The sequence below is a fragment of the Furipterus horrens genome, unplaced genomic scaffold, assembly GCF_987537825.1.
Source record: "Furipterus horrens unplaced genomic scaffold, mFurHor1.1.pri manual_scaffold_5, whole genome shotgun sequence".
NCBI lineage: Eukaryota > Metazoa > Chordata > Mammalia > Chiroptera > Furipteridae > Furipterus > Furipterus horrens.
In genome coordinates this window covers 108,654,308-108,675,035 of record NW_028327175.1, presented here as the reverse complement: position 1 = coordinate 108,675,035, position 20,728 = coordinate 108,654,308, and the positions used below count along the sequence as shown (strand labels likewise).

Sequence of the window (20,728 nt, the reverse complement as noted above, 5' to 3'; positions counted from 1 at the left end):
TCTTCAGACATTCTAGTCACTTAGTAAATGTTGGATGCAAGATTATAAAAATGGAAACTATTGGAAAGAAAATTGACTCATTTAAGTTTCTTTATATTCTGACCAATCTCCCAAACCAAAACCAAATGGAATAAATTCATCTAAATATTAACAAATGTTTCATTGTTAAAAATTAAATGAGATGAATTTCAGCTCTCTTCTCACATCATGTTATCTCTGATGGCTTCATGGAAGTGAACATACGGCCCACAAATACATTTATATCTACATGCATGTGTGCAAATACGTATGTGTTTATGTATACATATATGCACAAATGTAGAGACATTAATGAAAGCTTAAAATTTTTAAATCCTGAGTCTTCAAAGGAAACCCCAATTAAACCTTTAAAAATGAACAAAGGTTGAACTGTTTGCAGGGGTCTTTTGTGGACATTTCTACAGTGTAAGGGTTTATTCTTCCTGATGGTATCACTGCTTCAATCTTCCAACAAAGGGCTACATAGCCTGGACAAAGGAGCCTCTATCTTCAGAGGAACTGGTATTGAACTTTTCAAGTACTTTGACCAAAAAAATTCCATAAACAATACAAAGCAAATAATCTCATAAGCAAAATTACTTTCACTTTTTGTTGCCAAAGAAACAGAGATCATAAGATTTCAACAACTATATGAGATGATTTAAAGCTGTATACCAGCTATTTTAAAACATACCCATACAAGGCAAAATATATTTTGTGTTATCTTTCAAATATTCACAACACTGTGACAATCTGTATTAAATTTTAAAAATTGGCCTGCTTGAGAATGTAACTTAAAATTAGTATTTCAAAATAATAAAAGGAGGAAATAAAATGAAGTGATAGTTATCTGTTTATTTCTACTACAAATTATCATCTAAAAGTTACTAAACTGGCTCTGGTTATGCTTTAGGTAAAACAAATTTTGCAACCACTTCCCAAAGTTTCAATGTCTCCCCAACAGAAGCAGTATTTGAAAAGTGATGATATATTTCAGAGTTCCCGCCACAGCTCCTTCTTAAGTCTGGGAAAAGGGGAGTTTGGGGACTAAAACGCATGCACATTCACATTCACATATGCGCCTTTCTAGGTCTAGGCCCTTTGTTTGTTCAGATGCAAAGAAACCAGTGGCTGGTTCAAAGGAGAACTCTAACCCTGTTAACATACTTCTGAGGTTCTCTTTCAGATGAGCCTCCGCAGCACATAAGCCAGCCCGACACTGGGTTACACTGGGTTACAGTCAGGGTGCAAGCCCTGCTGATGCTTAAGTTGTCCCTCCTCTGCAGCTTACCATGTATAAAGATCACCTCACCCCAGGCTCCTACTGCAATGTTTCTATTAGTCCACTCCCAGATGCTTAAACAGCTACCAGGTGAACAGTCATGGGAACTCAACTGTGGACATAAATTTTGGAAGGACCCTACTCAGCCCCCTACACCTTGCTTATCTGTTTTCTTTGTTATCTATCTCCACATTAAAACTCCATGAAACAGAGGCTTTCTTGTTCAGCATCACATTTGCAACATAGAGCAGGCACAAAATAAACACTTGTTAATGAATGAATGGGACTAAAAGGATAAATAAGACAATACTCCTTTATCAAGTTTACAATTTAGCAAAGAACATACCATAATGAATGCCAGATTATAATTCGACTCACTTTGTGTTTTTAATTCCATCCCACGATGTACAATATATTCAGTGCCTGCTATAATGAGGAGGTTAAAAATAGGCTATTTATGGGAGGCCAGCAAATCCTCATCAGCATTAAATACTTACTTCCTAAGTGAATACTACTTGCAGTGTGGCATGCATTTCAGCAGACGAGGTGCACACCCTCTAGTGGTCCTAAGAGCAGTTACCTCAGTGTGTTACTCAATGGCAATTGAAATATTTCTGCACTAATGTTAACTCACATCTAGAAAATTTTAAACTGTTTAGTTCACAGTGCTATAAATCTATAAATTGACAGAAACAGTACCTATTTGCTCAGCATTCAGAGCGGTCTTCTATTAACGAACAACAGAGGAACAGCAGGTGCCAGACATTCTACTAGGTTTTTCTCCAAAGTGATCAAGTTTTCTGTCACCTGGCAATTTACCCAACACCATGATTCCTCCTGCAAAAGATTCCCAAGCCTTTTCCCAACCCACTTAAGTGTAAAATAATTTGTTTTACCATAACTGATAAGAATTAATGAATGGATGTTAGTTAAATCACTACTCTTAAATGGATAAATTAAAGAAATTCATGACAAGATTTAGAAAATATCTTGGCTGCATTTTTAAGAGTCCTAAATAATACTATTGGCATTTAGTGGGTAAATTATAAGGTACAAATCAGATTATTCTGATTTTTTTTTTAAGCATCATTGATGTAGAAACTACTGATACCTCAACCAAAAGATGCCTTAAAAAACACCAAAATTAAAAAAACCATAAAACTAGTGACTTTGAAAGTGACATTACCATTACTTAGTCCTATCTCCTTTGGTGGACTTAATGTCCACCAAAATAAAAATGACACTAGGATATGTTTGCCTATGTTGTCCACAAGTAGAAAATGACATTTTCCTGTCTTAAATGGGCAGAAGAACCCTCGAGGAAGAATGATTCTACAATTGGAGTAAATGAAGAAATTAAAATTTCTTAACATGGTTTACAATGAGGACTTAAAGCGCTTGATCTCCCTCTGTAGTATGCACTGGCAAGTTCATTCAGTGTTTAGCTATATTTGTTATGTATGAGGTAGCTATAATTTTAGTGCACATCTGGGAAGAAAATTCTAAGCCTACCTACCTGCTCTGCCTCCATATTGTGATTATCATACGTAGACCTCTAACTCCCAGTTCTGCGTGACAAATGCTAATAACCCAATTAATAACAGCAAATGGTAAAAATTCTCCTGCTTAAACAGTAAGTCAATAGCCACGGCCCTATCCTTTATCACTATTTATTCTTAGGACCATTGCTAAAAATGAAGAACAGAAGTTAAGAGTCAAATTAAGAAGCCAATACTTTCAAAATTTTTGTCATAAAAGAGAAGGGTTCAAAATTGACACAAAACAGTTAAATATTCAAAGTTTTAATCTCTAATTACAGAGTGAAGTTTCAACTCAAGAGACCTTACTTAAACATTTCTTTGTGTACAAAGAAGAATTTGGGGAGCTAGACCTAGGCTACAGTCCAGTGTCTACTTAGGGTAAATCATACCCTCTCTGTACCTTATCTTCTTAACCTGTTCAAAGTATCTACAATTTCTAGCTGTCTCACATGGTTATTCGGAAGATCAGAAGTAAAAGCACTTGAAAACTGGAGGGCACTTACCAATGCACAACTTATTCATTATTTGTTTGCTTATAATGATTAAAGTACTTTGGGACTTACAGCGTCAAGTATTTATAATAGTCACTCTTTAATATCTTTCTGCAACGTTCAGTAAATTAAAGACAAATTGTTTTCCTTAAAAATGCATCTGTGCTCAGAGTCATATTTTATCAACATAAAACTATGGTTTATGATGAATAATGTGATTTGGGCAGGTCTGAGAGACGTGAGTCAAATAAAAGATTTTCCATTGGTTACAAACTTCTACTCTTCTAGGTAATTCATTATCAAATCACCTGAACAAACTTTTGAAAGGATTCACCTGTAGGACATACACAAATTGAAACCAAGATACAATTAGAGGAATCCTCTCCATAGCAGCAATATAAGCATATATGAATAGAGTTCAGTAAACATATAATAAAAGCTTATGTCAATATAGAATGTTGTTAAGATCAACATGTCCCAAGTAATAAACACTACATACTTTTATGATGGCCCAAATTGTTCGCAAATGTATCAATTAGAGACAAATCAACTTATAATTAATCAACATGGTTTTTTTTAATGAGGGGAAAATTATCAAATGCACTACTACAAGACATCACAAACCCATCTAGAGATATAAGCAAAAAAAAATGCCATTCTAACAGACCTCAGAAGTGCCACAGATATGTTAAATAATTATTTCAGCCTATTTCTGGTATACCTAAATATAACATACTTGATAATGAAATCTGTATTTATAAAAAATATAAATTAAGAGATAAAGACTCTTGATCAACACAAGTATCTTTCTTAGTAAGATTTCTTTAAATCAGCAAGGTCCTCAACATACTTAGAATGCATGCTTTTCTGGGTTGGGGGAGGATACGGACAAACAATTTAAACAGCTGAGTATCAGAGACGGCTCTATTGATGACAATGTAACTCACTCGTCTCCCATAGATAACATGCCAGAATTTTCTAGTCGAAGGCACTACTTAATTTTCATCTTCTCTCTACTGTCACTCTTATAAGCAGATTAAAGCTGCAACAATCAAATTGTGGTATTGTGTGCTATACGAGAAAAAGGATGTGCATGTACTAACGCCAAATGAGGCATCATCTTAAGGCCTTATTTGGGGAAACAATAATTTAGAACGGTGGTTCTCAAATGGGGTGATTTTGCACCCCTTCCCCCAAGGGACATTTGGTAATACCAGGATATTTCTGGTTGTCACAACTAAGGTGGGGTGGGAGTGTTAATGGTATCTAGCAGGGAAAGGCCAAGGATGCTGCTAAACATTCTGGCAAAGCACAGGAGAGCTCCTACCACAAAAAAATTATCTGACTCCAAATGTTAATAATGCTGAGGTTGGTAAATATTAATTCAGAGGAATGTCTAAAAGTATATTGTGCTCTAGAGTGGGACCTCCTTTAACTTTCCTATTTATTTAACTGTCAAACCATGACAGTGATTTCATTTCTAGATCTGGAATGCTGTCTTTATGTTCTCTTATCCAGTATGTGCATGCAATTGATGTCACTTCCTTCTAGGTCACATTTGGTACGTTCCACGAGATAAATGGTCACAAGTGTCATCCTGAGCTTGACTCTTGAGTTCTGTCCCAATTAATATTGTCTCTTGTCAACCAGATAATTTCATCTCAGTGAGAGAAGCCTAGCAAAAGATGAAGCACATGAAAAAAACTATTGACAGTTTTGGGGAGGAAGTTCCTTTAAATTTAAAGGCCAACAGAAGCTGGCCAGCAGTAGAGAAGCCATTTTAGGAAACTTACAGATCTTAAAATAGTTATGCACTTAAAATATAAAGAAATGTATTTCCAGTTTTGTTTTGTTTTTAAAGGCTAAACTATAGCTGACAAGAAAAACCAGACATCTCATCAGTAAGATGCCATAAAGCATCAAATAAAATTTTTAGAAATTTGTAGCTGTATATAATTGTAAGTGAATTCTTACATACTCTAAGTTAATTGTTAAACAAACTGAAAGTTTGTTTAAATTCTCAAATAAAAATAAGCAAGGTTTTGCAAGCATTCTATTTTCTTAAAACTCACTTGACAAAACCATCCCTATAATCTCAAAAAGCATTTAATTGGGGCTTAGTTATAATATAATCTTTTAATTGCTACAAATCAGGAGGTATAAATAATTTTTCTAATACAAACAATCCAATAAAACTCAGTGAAGCTTTGGGAATGGAAGGAGATATGAAAGACAGGTACCTCGTAGTTTGAGAGAAAATCTAGTAATTCTGATTGAGATGGGATGTACAGAAGTGGTTTCATCACCCGGCGGACAAACTTCTCAATGTAAACAGCACTCATGGGGCCTTTGTATTCGATTGGTCCAAAACTAGTACCAAAAAAAATAAAAATAAAAATAATACACCATGCATTAAAACCTGTAATGTATAACTGAAATCACCAACAACACAAAACGAAAATGTCTTGCTTTAGGATCCTGACTGGTTTATAGGTAAACAGCCTTCTTTGTCTCAGGAGGTGACTAGAAAGCCAATTAAGAAGCATTTATGCGAGGAAAGGTACAGGTAGCCATTACAAGCAATCTCTGAAAAATGAATTAATTCTCACATTTCCTTAAAAAAACAAAGTAGGCAACCTTGGAAACTGACCAAGTGGTAAAGGATTCCCAGGATCTGAACTACACAACTCAATGTAGAGGGGCAGATTTTCCTTTGAGCAGTTTGGCCCTTGGCCTACTAAAAAGTAGTTATTAAACAGTCCTATAGGCACTACACAAAGGATCATAAATGAACCTTAAGCCTATTTAAAGCTTTATTGCAACAACAAAAAATTAAGTGAAGATACAAGTCAGGGACTTGTATAAATGATTTTCCTTATTTTCCATTCCAATTGTACTGGGGGATGCACAGGAATTTAATTTAGTATTGCTAACTAGTAACATTCAGTTTTCCTCCTAATAAGCTAATCAGAGTCCTCACATGGCTTTCTTCAATCTTATACAGTATCAACAGACATTACTCAAATATAATTGAACGGTACGTGGAAGGGGTAGGGAATATGGTGAAATTCAGCAACTCTATAACCATTCTTCTCTCTAAACAGAAATTGACATTAAGCTTACTGTTAATAGCAAGAATAGACAGAGCACAGTAAAGAATTATATAAGTGCCACGGTCATACTATAATATATGGTTACAGAAATTAATACACACATAATGTGATAAGATAAACACAATTCTTCAGTGTGCACTGCAGAATATGATGCAAAGGAATATTAGCATGAAAAAAATAAAAGCAGCATTCTACATGCACCATGGGAAGACAGTTAACAATTCTATAATTCAAGACTTACTACAACTGATTGCTAACTAACTGAACAATTAATTTAAAAATCACCTCCATCAACCACCAACAATTTTTAAAGGAAGAAATTAAAAAAAAAAATCATCTGGTAACACTTTCATTCAATAAAAAGGAGCCAACCAATGTGAAAATCTCATCTACTCAAGCAAAGAGGCTCTGCTGAGTTTTCCTGGCATGACGTTTCAAGGGTCCCAGTGACTTGTAATGAGAAGCTCCCAGAGTGCAGGATGGGGAACATGTTTTAGCAACACACTATAGCCTTTGCCATAGGACAAACTGACCGAGGGCTGCTGAGCTTCATACAGAGTGTCTTGAGAAACTACTCCCTGCTTCAGAGCCTTTGATAAATTGTCTTTGTAATGGGTATTCATACAAGACAAAAAAGTGAAATCTACTTCCACAAAACAGAAAAGCCTATTAATTACTTTAAGCAGCTACAACCAGGTAAGTCATTATACAAACAGAAACAACATACATAACATCAGCAGTCTGCCCAGTGATGAGACTCAAGGGTCACTTTGCAAGCACATTGATCAAAAGAGTCTCAAGACAACCAAATACTCACAAGAGTTTAGTTAAGGAATACATTCATTCATATGTGTTCTGTGTAAAACAAAGGTTTGAAGAGTCTTTTTTTTTAATTTTTAAATCTTCACCTGATATACTTATTGATTTTAGAGTGAGAGGAAGGGAGAGAGAGAGAAGGGGGTGAGAGCGAAACACTGATGGGTTACCTCCCATACATGCCGTAACTGGGGATCGAACCTGCAATCTAGGTTTATGCCCTGACTGGGAATCAACCCTGCAACCTTCTGATGTGCAGGACAATGCTCCAACTGAGCCACCTGGCATGGGCAAGGATTCTTAAATAGAATATGAAAAGGGAAAAGGCTACCTTTTGAATAATTCTGTGCCTTAGCACTTTCTTCTGTTTTTGATACACTGGGAATGGCATATGTTGAAATGAGTATTAATATGCCTGGACAGACATAAATAAGTAAAACTTTACCAGGTAAAGATGAGGGGCAAGCATTTCAAGGTGAGTACCAAGGTGAGTACCAACCTCAAATTCCTCATCTATAAAATGAGAAGGGTAGACTAGATCTTTCTAAAGTTCTTTTCATTCTTTCCAAGCTTTCTTTAAAACTAAAGAAAACAGTGTAAGAAAATATTGCACATCGCATATCCCAAAATGATATTTTGTACTCAATTCAAGGGAACTCCGCTGATTTTTTTAAAAATCATTATTATTTATATTGTATTTATTTATTTTCAGAACGAAGGGAAGGGAGGGAGAAAGAGAGGGAAACATCAATGTGTGGTTGCCTCTCACGCACCCCCAACTGGGGACCTGCCATGCAACCCAGGCACGTGCCCTGACTGGGAATCGAACCAGCGACACTTGGTTTGCACGCTGACGCTCAATCCACTGAGCCACAGCAGCCAGGGCCAACTCGGCTGATTTTAATGTCACATCAAGTTAAGTCTACTTCTGGGCAGCTTGCTTGGACATACAGTTGCAAGTCCTATACTCCCCACTTGGCACGTGTGTCCTATTTCCTATCACCAAATATTTTCTATTTCTAAGAAAAGAAATGTAAGCTCATCAATCCATTAACAGAGTATAGACTTTTAGAACCCTCAAGTATAGCACTTACCTTTAAAAAAACAGTAACCATGAGAAAGTTACTGAGGAAGTATTCACATATCCAGAAGAAATTTTGAGGGTGGAGATGGGATAGGGAATGATGTTTTTACCCAAATACTATTTAAAAGCTCCTGAGAAGCAACACTATGTGCTACACAACATTTTATGTTAGACATGGAAATGTAATGGAATGTGACAGGTAATCCACAAATGATAATTTGTTGGCATTTGTTATAAATCCCCATTGATTAGGCCCAAGAAATTTAGAAGGAAAAAAAAAATGTAAAAAGTTAAGCTCTTACAAGCACATCTTCTTCACAAATTTTACCTTCATTAACAAACTTTAGCCAACTACATTGAACAAAGTCCAGAATCTCATCTCATGTCTCCAAAATCCTTCAAGTCAAATTTTAGACAGTACTTAACACCACAGCAAAGTTTGGGCAGTACTTTAAAAACAAACACCAATATTTCTACAGCAAAATGAATAAACTGGCACTGTAAATGGGTTGAAGACTATAGGCAGCCTCTTGTTACTTCAAGCCAGATGAATGCATTTCGGGACAAAATTTATGAAAAATATTTCAGGTTTTCAGAGCTTTTTGGATTTCAGAATTATGGATATAGGATTGTGGACTTGTAATTTTCTTCCCAAATGAAAAGATGGGAAGATACCCTCTTGATTATGCTATCCTATGCTATCCTGCCAGGTAACAGGATACGGAATTTTGTATATTTTTATACCATGAAATACTTTTTAGAATATCTGAAATGTACAGCCACACAATGGAGTAACTGGTATTATTAAAAATAATGCTGTAGAATATGTAATGACATGAAAAGATGTTCACAGAAGTAAGAAAACACAGTTTAGAAAAGAATATTACTATATGATACCATGTTTTAATTTTTTTAAAAGAGTGGTGTGTGGATATATACTGACAAGAGAATATAAATCAGAACACATAGTGATTATGCATGGCTGATAAATTATGCAGATCCTTTTATTTAGTTATTTATTTATGCTTATATGTATTTTCTCAATCTAATACTTTTAAATGAAAAAAAAATCACTTCAAAATTGATGAACTTAGTTGAAATTAGAAATACTACTTAAAATTTCTTACCTCCGATGATACAGATATATTACAGGAAAGTAAAAGAAATGCTTCTGTTTTCTGCATTTCCCCTGGTTCCACCAACAGTTAATTGCCACAAACAACACCTGTAGAGCCAAAAAAGGTTTCAAATGACTATAAATAACAACTGAAAAATTATAAAGACTTAAAAGATAAAATAATAGATATGGAACTATTCCTCTCTGAAACAGAAAGTATAAAAAAATTGTTTCAAAAGTTCAAAGGAGGTCATCATTGACTGTTAGAATAAAAAAAGAAAGACTCTTATATGTAGTGTCTAGCTAGAACTGAATATTTCAGAGTCTGGCCCAATAGGAAAATGATTTCCTTTGAATTCTACAGTGAATGAGCACCACAGAGCTTTTCATAAGCATGAGTAACACTAAAACTTAGTAGAAGGATATATATTTTGATAGTTAAACTGAGCATCTGAGAATGAAAAAATGCTACCTACAAATAAAACATCACAGATTTCAAAGGACCATTTTTAATGACTATATTAAAAATTAATAAAGATAACAGATGATTAAAGCTATCTTCTAAAACACAGTATAGAATAGAAAAAATATGGATTAAGTACATATTTTTAGGTGGATGCTGAAGTATTTAAGAAGTGTCCCTATGTCTGCAACTTACTTTGAAATGTACCAAAAATAAGATGAATTAATAGTTTGACTGGAACAAAGTTTCTCAAGTTTAGCAGTAGTGAAATTTTGGGCTTGAACTGTTGTGAGGGGCTGTCCTACACACTGGATGCAGGATGGTGTATGGTGTTAGCAGTATTCCTGGTCTTTACCCACTGGATGCCACTAACTTTCTCTCTCAAGTACCAAAACAAACTCCCCAGACAGTGCCAAAGGTTCCCTGGGGGGCAAAATTGTCACTAGTTGAGAACCACTGATTAGAGAGATATAATAAAATGTTAACAGTGACAAGTATATGGAAAATTCCTTCACCTTTGCTATATGTTTAAAATTTTTTATAATTAATATTGAAAAAATATGAAGACAACAAAAAGTCACTTTTAGATGCCTTATCCTTACTAAGTAGCAATATTGCTCAAACTTAGTGGAAACTCTTTACAGATCCTTTAGATTCTATTTATGCAGAAAAAAAGCAAACATATCTTTACTTAAGGTTAACATCACATTTTTTTACTCAAAAATATGACACAATCTACCTTGGTTACTCATTTTACTAATCAATGTGGCTCAAAAGATTTTTGCCTGTTTCTAAAAATAAATCTCCTTTTCCTTATTGAGAACACAGAACAATAAGCTCTCAATTTAGAAGGAGCTGGGAAATTTTTTTGAAAAGAAAAGCAATGCCAGTCAGTTCTTTATGGCACTGTAACCTCAACCACTTGTTGTGTGATCTTGAACAAACTGCTGTGCCCTCTAAGCCTGAGGTCCTACCTAAGAACAGGGACACCAGTATCAGCTTGCAGAGCTGTTGTGCGGAACAGCATAGGACCAGAGCACTCCCAAATATTATTTCTATGTAATCTCTCTGAAGGGCATACTGCTTAAGTGGACAGTAAGATAATAAGTGATTGACTCCCTAATATATAATAGATTCTCCACTTGTTCTCTAAATTCAGAAAACGGGGAATGACTGGCAAAGTGGTTGATTTCCTTTATGTTAACATACTGCTTGTCTTCCATTGCTCCATTAAGAGTTCCTGTTTCCTCCCTGGAAGTATCTGCCAGTTTGATTACTATTTGCCATTTAAAATGGGGGGGTAGGGAGGCAGTAAAGGAAAGACAGGAATAGATCAAATCCATGGGCCCATAGTTGGAACACAACATCACAACCCCTCCCCACCACCCCCTTGAAAGAATCAGCGTTACAGGGAATAAAGAGTTGTATTTAAATAGTACTTGGTACCACGTTCAGGGATATGTACAGCAGACCCTCTCTATATCGCAGTTCATTTATCGCGGGATTTTTAAAAATATTATATTTAATTATTTCTCGTGGATTTTTCGCTATATGGCAGGATTTTGCAGTACTGTATACATATGTTGTTAAAATTACGTGGGTTTAAGAGTGTAGAATATGTTTAAGAACATAAGTAGTGTTTATAAAAGTGTGGAAAAGGTTAATAAGGGAGTGGGAACGGTTATAAGTGTGTGGGAAGGGTTTATAAAGCCTTAAAATATATATATAAATACTAAAATAAATGTAAGGTTTCTACTTTGCGGATTTTCACCTATTGCGGGTGGGGTGGGGTCTAGAACGTAATACCCACGATAAGTGAGGGAGTACTGTAATGGTTTAAAATCCTGTTATAGGCTGAGTAGGAAGCCTAGTGACCATTTATAACATTGTTTCTATGAAAAACCACCTGAGAGTTCCAAATGAACTTCTGGAACTCAGCTGTCTGCTTCAGTAACCTCAGAAAAGTGGGTCCCAGCAGAAGTTTGTGCATGGTTTTTTGCCTCTTGCAATGACTAGGGACGGTGGAGGAAAGGGGACAGGTGGGGGGCTACAGGGCCTGTGGCAGGTGGTAGGCAGGGGCTGTGGTAAATGCCCTACAACGCTCAAAATTACTCTACACCGGGAAGAGTCATCCCAGGGCAGTTGGGTCCTCCCCAACACTGATGTTGAGGAAACCCTGTTTGTTACTATTCGGGCCCAGAACCTAACTCCATTTTATATGTGAATCCAAAGGACAGTTCTTGTGTTCACTGAATTTCTGAGGAAGGCAACTTCTATGTCAATTGAGGGCAGAAAGACTTTGTTTTGTTCAGAACTTTACCAAGAGCTGTTTATTCTTTAGAAAAATCAAATCACCAACAGTAATGCCCCCATGGTATCTGAGTCTAACACATTATATACCTTTATCAAGCTATATTTATAACCATTCCATCCTCAGTAGCTCTACATAATGGTACTTGTTTTGCCCAAGCATTTACAAATGGAAACACATACATTATACATTACTTTGCTCCCCCTACCACCTTTAAGTTATAAATAAGTACATTAGAGTAACTATTCTGAAATTATATGTGTAGGAAGGTTTTCTCATCTATGAATTCCTTTTCAGGGTATAAAAAGAATAAATATAAAAGACTTGTTTTACAAAGCCCTGGCGGCTGTGGCTCAGTGGATTGAGCGTCGGCCTGCGAGCCAAGTGTCGCTGGTTCGATTCCCAGTCAGGGCACATGACTGGGTTGCATGTCAGGTCCCCAGCTGGGGGCACGAGTGAGAGGCAACCACAGAGTGATATTTCTCTCCCTTTCTCCTTTCCTCTCTCTCTAAAAATAAAATAACAAACAAATTTTTTTAAAAAAAGACTTGTTTTATAAAGAGCAACTGGGATCCACGGGGTTGAAAATCTCTGCCATACAGATAACTCATTTACCTATATATCCCTCTTATCTAGCACAAAGGTTGCATTCATTCATTAAGTATTTATTACATATAGTTCTGGTCCAAATATGGGTAGTTATTAAAAGGTCAGCCAGCTATACTGTAGTCATGTGATGCATAAATTTCTCCTAAATAAAATACCTAACTAGCAAATATCAAATACATATTCAACTAGGACTCTCAGTCCCCCACCTACTTCAGCAAGAAAACCAAACAGCATGGTACCCTGGAATGAGCACTGGCCTACATCACAAGACGCAAAATCTGCTCCCGCTCCTGCTGCTACCCAACCAGGATCACCACAATCAGAAATCCTTTGTTTCTTTATAGAAGGCTTTAGGATTTACAAAGCCCTCCTGGCCTTCAAGTTGGCATAATCAGCCAGCTGGGTGAGATGCCTCTATGGAGACAACCTGCCCTGCATCAGGACTGGCAGTTATTTGATTCTCAAGCTGAATGTCAGCATTACCTGGTCTGAAAGCTGACTCGCTGCTTGCTCAATTTCTGCTCTGGCAGCGATGGACTGTCCACACCATGGGGCATAGAAGAAGAGCAGCACCACCTCTGAATCCTGACGAACATGCTCTGCGTAGTCCAGCTGACCCTGGAAGAGGTCAAGAACTGGAGACCTCGAGGAGAAAAAGCTGACAGGCGGCTTTGCTGGTATTATCACATCTTTTGCTCGACTAAAAAAGAGCAAACACAAACAAGATCACTTAGTTTATTTTCTTCTAACAACAGCCTTCATGTGGAAGAATGAAGCTCAGGTCTTTTTTTGAATAAGAAAATGGAGTCCCCAATACACTGTCCTGGAGTAAAAAATGATATTCTGCATTAAGGCAATATGTGGCTGAAAGAATGAAAGACATAAAAAAATATGCTAGAAATTATTCTATAATATTGTCTCCCAGATGTGGAGTGGGAGAGCAGTGGAGAACAGAGAAGAATGTTTCTGAATAATCCATATTCTTGCCTCCATACCCATGATTCACCTTCATCTCTCTACAGTTTTGTTCTCCACAGGAGTCACTGATTTACAGGGCTTCAGAGCCACTAGTAAGCTTGCTCAGAATTAAGGGGAAGGAGTATATGCAGCTACTGCTAATAAGATTTCTACAGGAAATGCTTATATCTCAACTCAACTTTGAGAAAACTTAAAGCATATTAGCTGGAGTTGGCCTGTACTTACCCAGGGCATTCAGACAAAAGTACTAATTAAATAGTAATACAGATTTCTCCAGATATGTATCATAATTCAAAGGTTAACAAAAATGAGTAACAAAGCAACAAACCATTTAACTAGAAAACAAGCTTCCTGAATACTTGAGAAGGGAGCGCTCAGGAGGAAAAAGGAAAGAATGAACAAGTGGTCAGAAGTCACAGAGCTGCCACAACTTTCCCATTAAGACAAAAAGATCACCCTGGCTGGATAGCTCCATTGATTAGAACATTGTCCCAATACACCAAGGTTGCAGGTTTGATCCCTAGTCAGGACACATACAAGAATCAACCAATGAATGCATAAATAAGTGGAACAACATGTCAATGTTTCTCTCTCTTTCTCTCTCTCTCTCTCTCTCTCTCTCTCTCTCTCTCTCTCTCTCTCTCTCTCTCACCCCTTCCTCTCTCTCTAAAATCAATTTTTTTTAAAAAAGAAGACTGAAAGGTCTTTGCTGAGAGTGCTTCCCACCAAGCTAAAGGGTCCAAAAAACACCTTGAGTTGTCCACGTAACTCCACTAAAAAGGTATAAAACCATTTAGCAGCTTAGCTAAGATACCAGTAAATAAAAATGGAACCTTAAAAAATATTCAATGAACCAAAAAGAAGACAGAAAAGGACCAAGAAAGGGACAAAAAAAACAGAAGGTACAAATGAAAAACAAATGGCCAGAAGGTAGGCTTAAACCCAACCATATCAACAATTATATTAAATATAAAAAGACCATACCATTCAATTAAGAGGAAAAGATTGCCAGATCGGATAATGAAGCAAGACCCCATTATATGTTACCTAAGAGACGCATTTTAAACGTGAAGACATAGATAGAATGAAAGCATAAGGGTGGAAAAAGATAAACCATCTAAATACTAAGCATAAAAAAGCCAGAGTAACTCATTAGGATAAATAAACTGGGGTATATTCTTACAATTAAATGTTATTCAGCAATAAAAAATGAACTGATACATACTATAACTGAATGAGTTTCAAAATAATGATTTAGAACAGAAGAAGTCAGACACTAAAGCATAACATACAGGGTATGGCAAAAGTAGGTTGACAGTTGTGAGTACACAAAAGTTTATTCTTATATTATTATTTATTAATTATTGTATTCTTTTCCATACAATGTAAACCTATTTTTGCCATATGAATGCATTTATATCCCCAAACAGGCAAAGCTAATTTATAATGAAATAAATCACATCAGTGGAGTGGGGCAGAGGCTAACTGCAGAACAGTACTGAGGAAATTTTCTCTCAGCTCCCTGTTAGTTGCCCTCATAGCTCTCACCACAGTTTGTTACTTATTTTACCTCTTTATTATTTATCTACTCTACCAGATCATTAACTCCATAAGGTCAAGGTCCCTATCTTTTGCACTGTTAGATCCTCATTTTTTAATAGCTCCTGTTAACTCTAGAAAGTTCAATAACTTGTGAAATGAACGAACCTACCCCACTTAACCTCACCTGAACATATGTGAAGGGAAATTAAATATAAATCCATACAGACATATATTTAAAATAATCTAGAAGAATCAAAGTGTCAGAAGGCCTATTTGCTTTACTAAGGGAAGATTCTAAGAGACACCTAATTGCATTCTAACTTAACATGTGTTCAAATGAACCTGATAATCAGGTTTCTCAGAAAATAGCTAAGTACTGGTGGTCATCTGTATCTATGAGTTGCTTATCAATGGATTCAACCAACCCTGGACCAAAAATATTCTTTAAAAAAATGTTACTTTGGCCCTGGTTGTGTGGCTCAGTTGGCTGAAGCATCGTACCATGCACCAGAAGGTTGTGGTCAGGGAACATACCTAGGTTTCAGGTTCAGTCCCCAGTCACAGCATGTGCAGGAGGTGGCCTATCATAGTTTCTCTCTCACATCAATATTTCTGTCTCTCTCTCTCTCTCTCTCTCTCTTCCCATCCCTCCTTCCCGCTCTCTCTGTCTCTCTCTCTCTCTTCCTCCTTCACTCCCTCTCTCTCTAAAATCAGTAAACATATTCTCTGGTGACGACATAACATAAAAAATGTTATGTTATTGTTTATGTGTACTACATAGTTAGGCCTACCATGGTTGCACCTGTACTGAACATGTACAGACTTTTTCTCTTATCTTTATTTTCTAAACAATACAGTATAACAACTGTTTACATAGCATTTACAATGTATTAGATGTTATAAGTAATCTAGAGATGACAAAGAATATGGGAGGATGTGGGTAGGCTATATGCAAAAACTATACCATTTTAAATAAGGGACTTGAGCATCCAATGATTTTGGTATCTGAAGGGGTCCTGGAACCAATCCCCTGCAGATACCAAGGGAAGGCTGTAGTAGAAAGGTGAAACACGAAGGAAAGTGCTGACAACTCTGAGATATGTAGGACAGAGCCAGATATTTAGAACCACAAGAGAAAACATATATAAACACCAAAGACCTAGAATTAAGCTACTCTAAGAGCTTTGGGTAATTTAGAATGAGGGAAAGAGTCTCACATCCTCCTCTGCATCAAAGGTGTTAGCTTCCTGAATTAAGACAATTTTAAATATGTGACTTAACTATTTTAACCAAAAATTATTAACATCATAAAGGTGTTAAAAGTTGAAGCAAATCTATTTATTCACTCAAACTAACATTTTTAACCCTACTACCGGGGACCTTTGTCTATGTAAAATATCTTCACAACCTGAAAAACTCAGCCACTTACAAAATAATTTTTTTTTAAATGTTCATTAAGCAAACCTTATTGTGCTTCAGGCACTGTACTAGGTACCAAAGATGATAGCAGTGAGCATGTTATGTTGTCAAGGGGCTTATTTTCTCAGGGAAGAAGGCAGGCAAACAACCAAACATGTAAACAACAAGCAATAAAAACACAAAATGATCACTGCTTTGTGGGAAACTTAACAAGGTGATATGACAAAAAACCTGGAAGCTCCTCTGATGGGGTGCTGGTCAGAATGGTTATTTTTTTAAGCTAACACCTGAATGACAAGAAGACAGTCATGCAAAAGAGGTGTGGAAGACCCTGTGGTGCAAGAGTGGCACATTTTCAAAACTCCAAAATTCTGCTCTTTGGAGGTATAATTTTTCTACTATTCTAATTGCTTGTCAAGTGTTAATACTGTAATCTTAGAGAAAATATATGTCTGTGACAGCCAAACAAATGATAATTATTAACTCAGCATTGCTGCTTCGCATGATCAGAGCAGTCCCTAAAGTAAACACACCACCAGATAAAATATGTGGCCCTTCAAAAAACAAACGTTATCAGGGAAGAGAGACATATGCCTCTGCTCTATCGGAAACATTCACAAGTTTCTATTTAACTCTTAAATTTGCTAAACATTTTTGAGAAACTATATCTAGATTGAAGATTTCCTGCAGCTATTTTATTTTATTTTACTTTATTGTATTTTGAGAGAGAGAGAGAGAAAGAAACATCAATTTGTTGTTCCACTTATTTGCATTCATTGGTTGATTCTTGTATGTGCCCTGACCGGGGATCAAACCCACAACCTTGACATATCCGGACTACACTCTAACCACCTGAATACTGGCCATTGCCTCCTGCAGCTTTCGTGTCTAAGTCTCAGGTACAAAAAATTCAACAGCTGGTTGTATATATTAGTAAAAATAGATACACACACAATTTTTACCTCCAAATCAGGGTAAAAGGAAAGGGAGCAGGATGAAGTCATGGAGATTTCAATACATAGAAAGGCAAGCAGGATAGAAATTTAATGTCCAGAAATATATAATCATTAGTTGTTTCAATCCGAAATCAACCCTTCTTATGCTATCTGGTTTGAACCCAGCTAAACAACAGACACTGAAGAGGGTTCTCCCTTATTTCAGGACTGGAGCTATTAAAAATTAAATTAAAAAAAACTGTACACTTCATTAAGCCTCTGTCCTCATTAAGGCAAAGATGTTAAAAGTAAAATAGGGAAACGGGGCCAGAAGTGTTTGAGTCAGTTATATAGCAGTAAAACAGTATAATGACACCATTCGATCAAAAAGGATTCTTTAAAAAAAAAAAAAAAAAAATCTGAGTCTATTAAAAGGCTGTCAAATTTGCCAGTGCTACAGAAAGGAGTTGGACAGGCAAGCTGTGGTTCTCTCTCCTAGCTGAAGCAGGCAGGGATCCTGTTCTGTGTGCTCTAGTAACTAGATTTACACTCTTCCTTCTTCCTGAACATTGAAAGGACTCTCATGTCTAGTAGGTCATTATTTCTATAGACAGATAAGCTAATGTCAGTAAGCTCGCCACCCTTAGAGGGTGAACACTTCTCTCGCTAATTTGAACCCAATGCCACCTTCAATTATTCTATCTTGTAAAATATCTTGTACTTTTTTCTTGATGAGGGAACATGATAAAGAGCAAGGTTAAGAGCCTAGTACCTGACAATGAAGAATTCAAATTCTAGCTGAGCCATTTAATAGGTCGGTGTGATTTGGGGCCAGTTTCGTAACATGGTCAAAGCTCAAGTCCTTTATCGGTACATTGGAAGGATGAGAGTATATCCAGACTTTACTGGGAACTGAAATTTAAATGATCCACAGTAGGCTCTCAGATTCTGCATTAAATGAACAAATGCATTCTTGTAAGCTGTAGTTCCAAAACAGGCTATTTTGTTCCCCAGGGGACATTTGGCAATGTCTGGAGACAATTTTGGTTGACACATCTGTACAAGCCAGGGATAATAAACATCCTACAATGAACAGGACAGTGCCCCACAACAATGATCTGACCCAAAATATCAACAATGCTTAGGCTGGGAAACAGTGCTGGCAGTACAGCACCTGGCACATGGCAAATGCTCTGTGATAGTTACTATAATTTGTTTCCTTTTCACTAAAATCCCCAATGCTTTGACACCTCTTGAACGATAAGGGCCCTTAACGCATTCAATAACAACGTTGCGACTGAAATCTTCCTCTTGGCCAATATGCTCGTCAGTGGCAACACAGACATAAGCCTGGAGTACTAGGAGATACACTGTGGATTAGGTCAGCCAAAAATAGTCCTGAAATCTAAAGTCAATTTTGTCTTTGTGTACTTTCCCAAAGAGAGACGCATTAACTTTCATTTTGCCCGCTCCTCAGTCTGCTCGGGCCTTTCCTACTTGCAGGAAACCAGGCTGGTCCAGCTCCAGGACCTCTGCACTTCTCGTTTCCCCAACCGCGGACTCTCTTCCCCGAGACCGTCCCCATGCGGGCCCCTCCCCTTCTCGTGTACGCTTCCTGTGTGGCTTCCTAAGGAAAGCCCTTCTGCCGCACCCTCGCTGCTCCCATTCCCAGTACCGCACTCACAGAAGCCCTTTAAAATTAGGTTTACTTGTTTACCGCCTGTTCCATTGAAATGGAGAGTAGAAACTTTTATCTTCGACGCTCACCTGCACGTGTGCTCCCCAGAGTAGGTGCGGATAAATAATCGTTAGACCAATGACTGCATGAATTCTCAGAGGGGTCTGGGACTCTTAATGGTTGTGAATTACTACATTCGAAGCATAAGGGAAACAAAATGGGTGGTGAGGGTCCTACGGCTTGGGCCGAAGTGACAGGTGCACCCGCAAGAAACCCCAACTGAGCAACTCAGAACCTGGCCCACCTTCGTCGGCACGAAACAGGATGAAGGGGCGCCGAGCAACACTTGAACACCGCGCCATGTGGCTGGCTGGCCGGCCAGGGAGAGCGAAAAGTGGCCGGCAAAGCCCCAGACTTGGGGAGAGCCAAGGCCCTCGCTCCCAGGAAAGTAAGGTCCGACTTCACCCGCAGAGACTGCTACAACCCGCGACCCAGACACACGCCGCCGGCCGGAATGAAGGGGCGCCGGGCCGGGGATCTGGGGGTGCGGGCCGCCTCACCTGCAGGTAAACTTCAGGGCGAGGAGCAGCGCGCAGCCGAGCGCCACAGCCCCACAGAGCAGCTCGGGTCGCCGGCGCGCCATGAGGGAGGCGCCGCGCAGTCCGCGACGGAGCCGGTCGGTCGAAGACGCTCCAGCCACGACCGGGCTGAGGAAGCCGGAACCCGCGGGGCCGCCGGCGCCGCCGCCACCGCCACCCTCCTCCTCGGCGTCGTCGCTGCTGCTGCTGCCGCCGCCGCCGGCGCGGCCTCCGCATTCCGACATTACATGCTCCCCGTCGCCAGCTTTATACCGCCGCAGCCGAGGGCCCGAGGGCCCGGCCCGGCCAGTCGCTCCCCAATCCTGCAACTCGTAGTGCCCGCTAACCGTGACCCTCCACGTCAGCCCAGCCGCCGCCGCGGCTCCCGCCTCCACGCAGACGGCTCCGCCCCCTGACCACGGAGTCTGCGCGGATGCTGACACTGTCCAGGAGCCCTGCCCCTGGATGGCCACGCCCTCTCGCCCTTGAAACCCTAGCGGATTCCCCTCGGCCGAAGGCTTCTAACAGCTTGATCTTTATCCCGCCCTCTGACTACGGAGCCTGCGCAGGCACTGGGGGGGGGGGGGGGGGGGAATCGTTGGCCACGCCCACTTCGAGATCCGCCCAGCGCTGACGGACGGAGACTCGGTACCGTACCGGGGGAGTCCTCTCCTGGCCTACTGGGTTTTAAGACCCATGGTGATGACGGAAAATGTGCCCGCTAGTCTCGTTACAGCCCCTGGAGGACTTAGG

General features: G+C 38.6%; 1 protein-coding gene across 3 annotated transcripts in view; it reads right to left on the bottom strand.

The window, feature by feature from the left end:
• TXNDC11 (thioredoxin domain containing 11) overlaps positions 1-20,367 on the bottom strand; it is a 64,272-nt gene extending 43,905 nt beyond the window's left edge. Inside the window, exons 1-4 of one of the 3 annotated variants that reach the window (XM_090277003.1) lie at positions 19,958-20,367; positions 13,329-13,545; positions 9,473-9,570; positions 5,573-5,702 (exon numbers count right to left, since the gene is read on the bottom strand). In XM_090277003.1, coding sequence (XP_090133129.1) covers positions 5,573-5,702; positions 9,473-9,570; positions 13,329-13,545; positions 19,958-20,220 — 708 coding nt within the window. In that variant the 5' untranslated portion in view covers positions 20,221-20,367. Of the gene's footprint in view, positions 1-5,572; positions 5,703-9,472; positions 9,571-13,328; positions 13,546-19,957 lie in introns of those variants that run through there. The other 2 variants (XM_090277004.1, XM_090277005.1) reach the window with 2 other exon arrangements.
• Between the last annotated feature and the right edge of the window lie 361 nt (positions 20,368-20,728).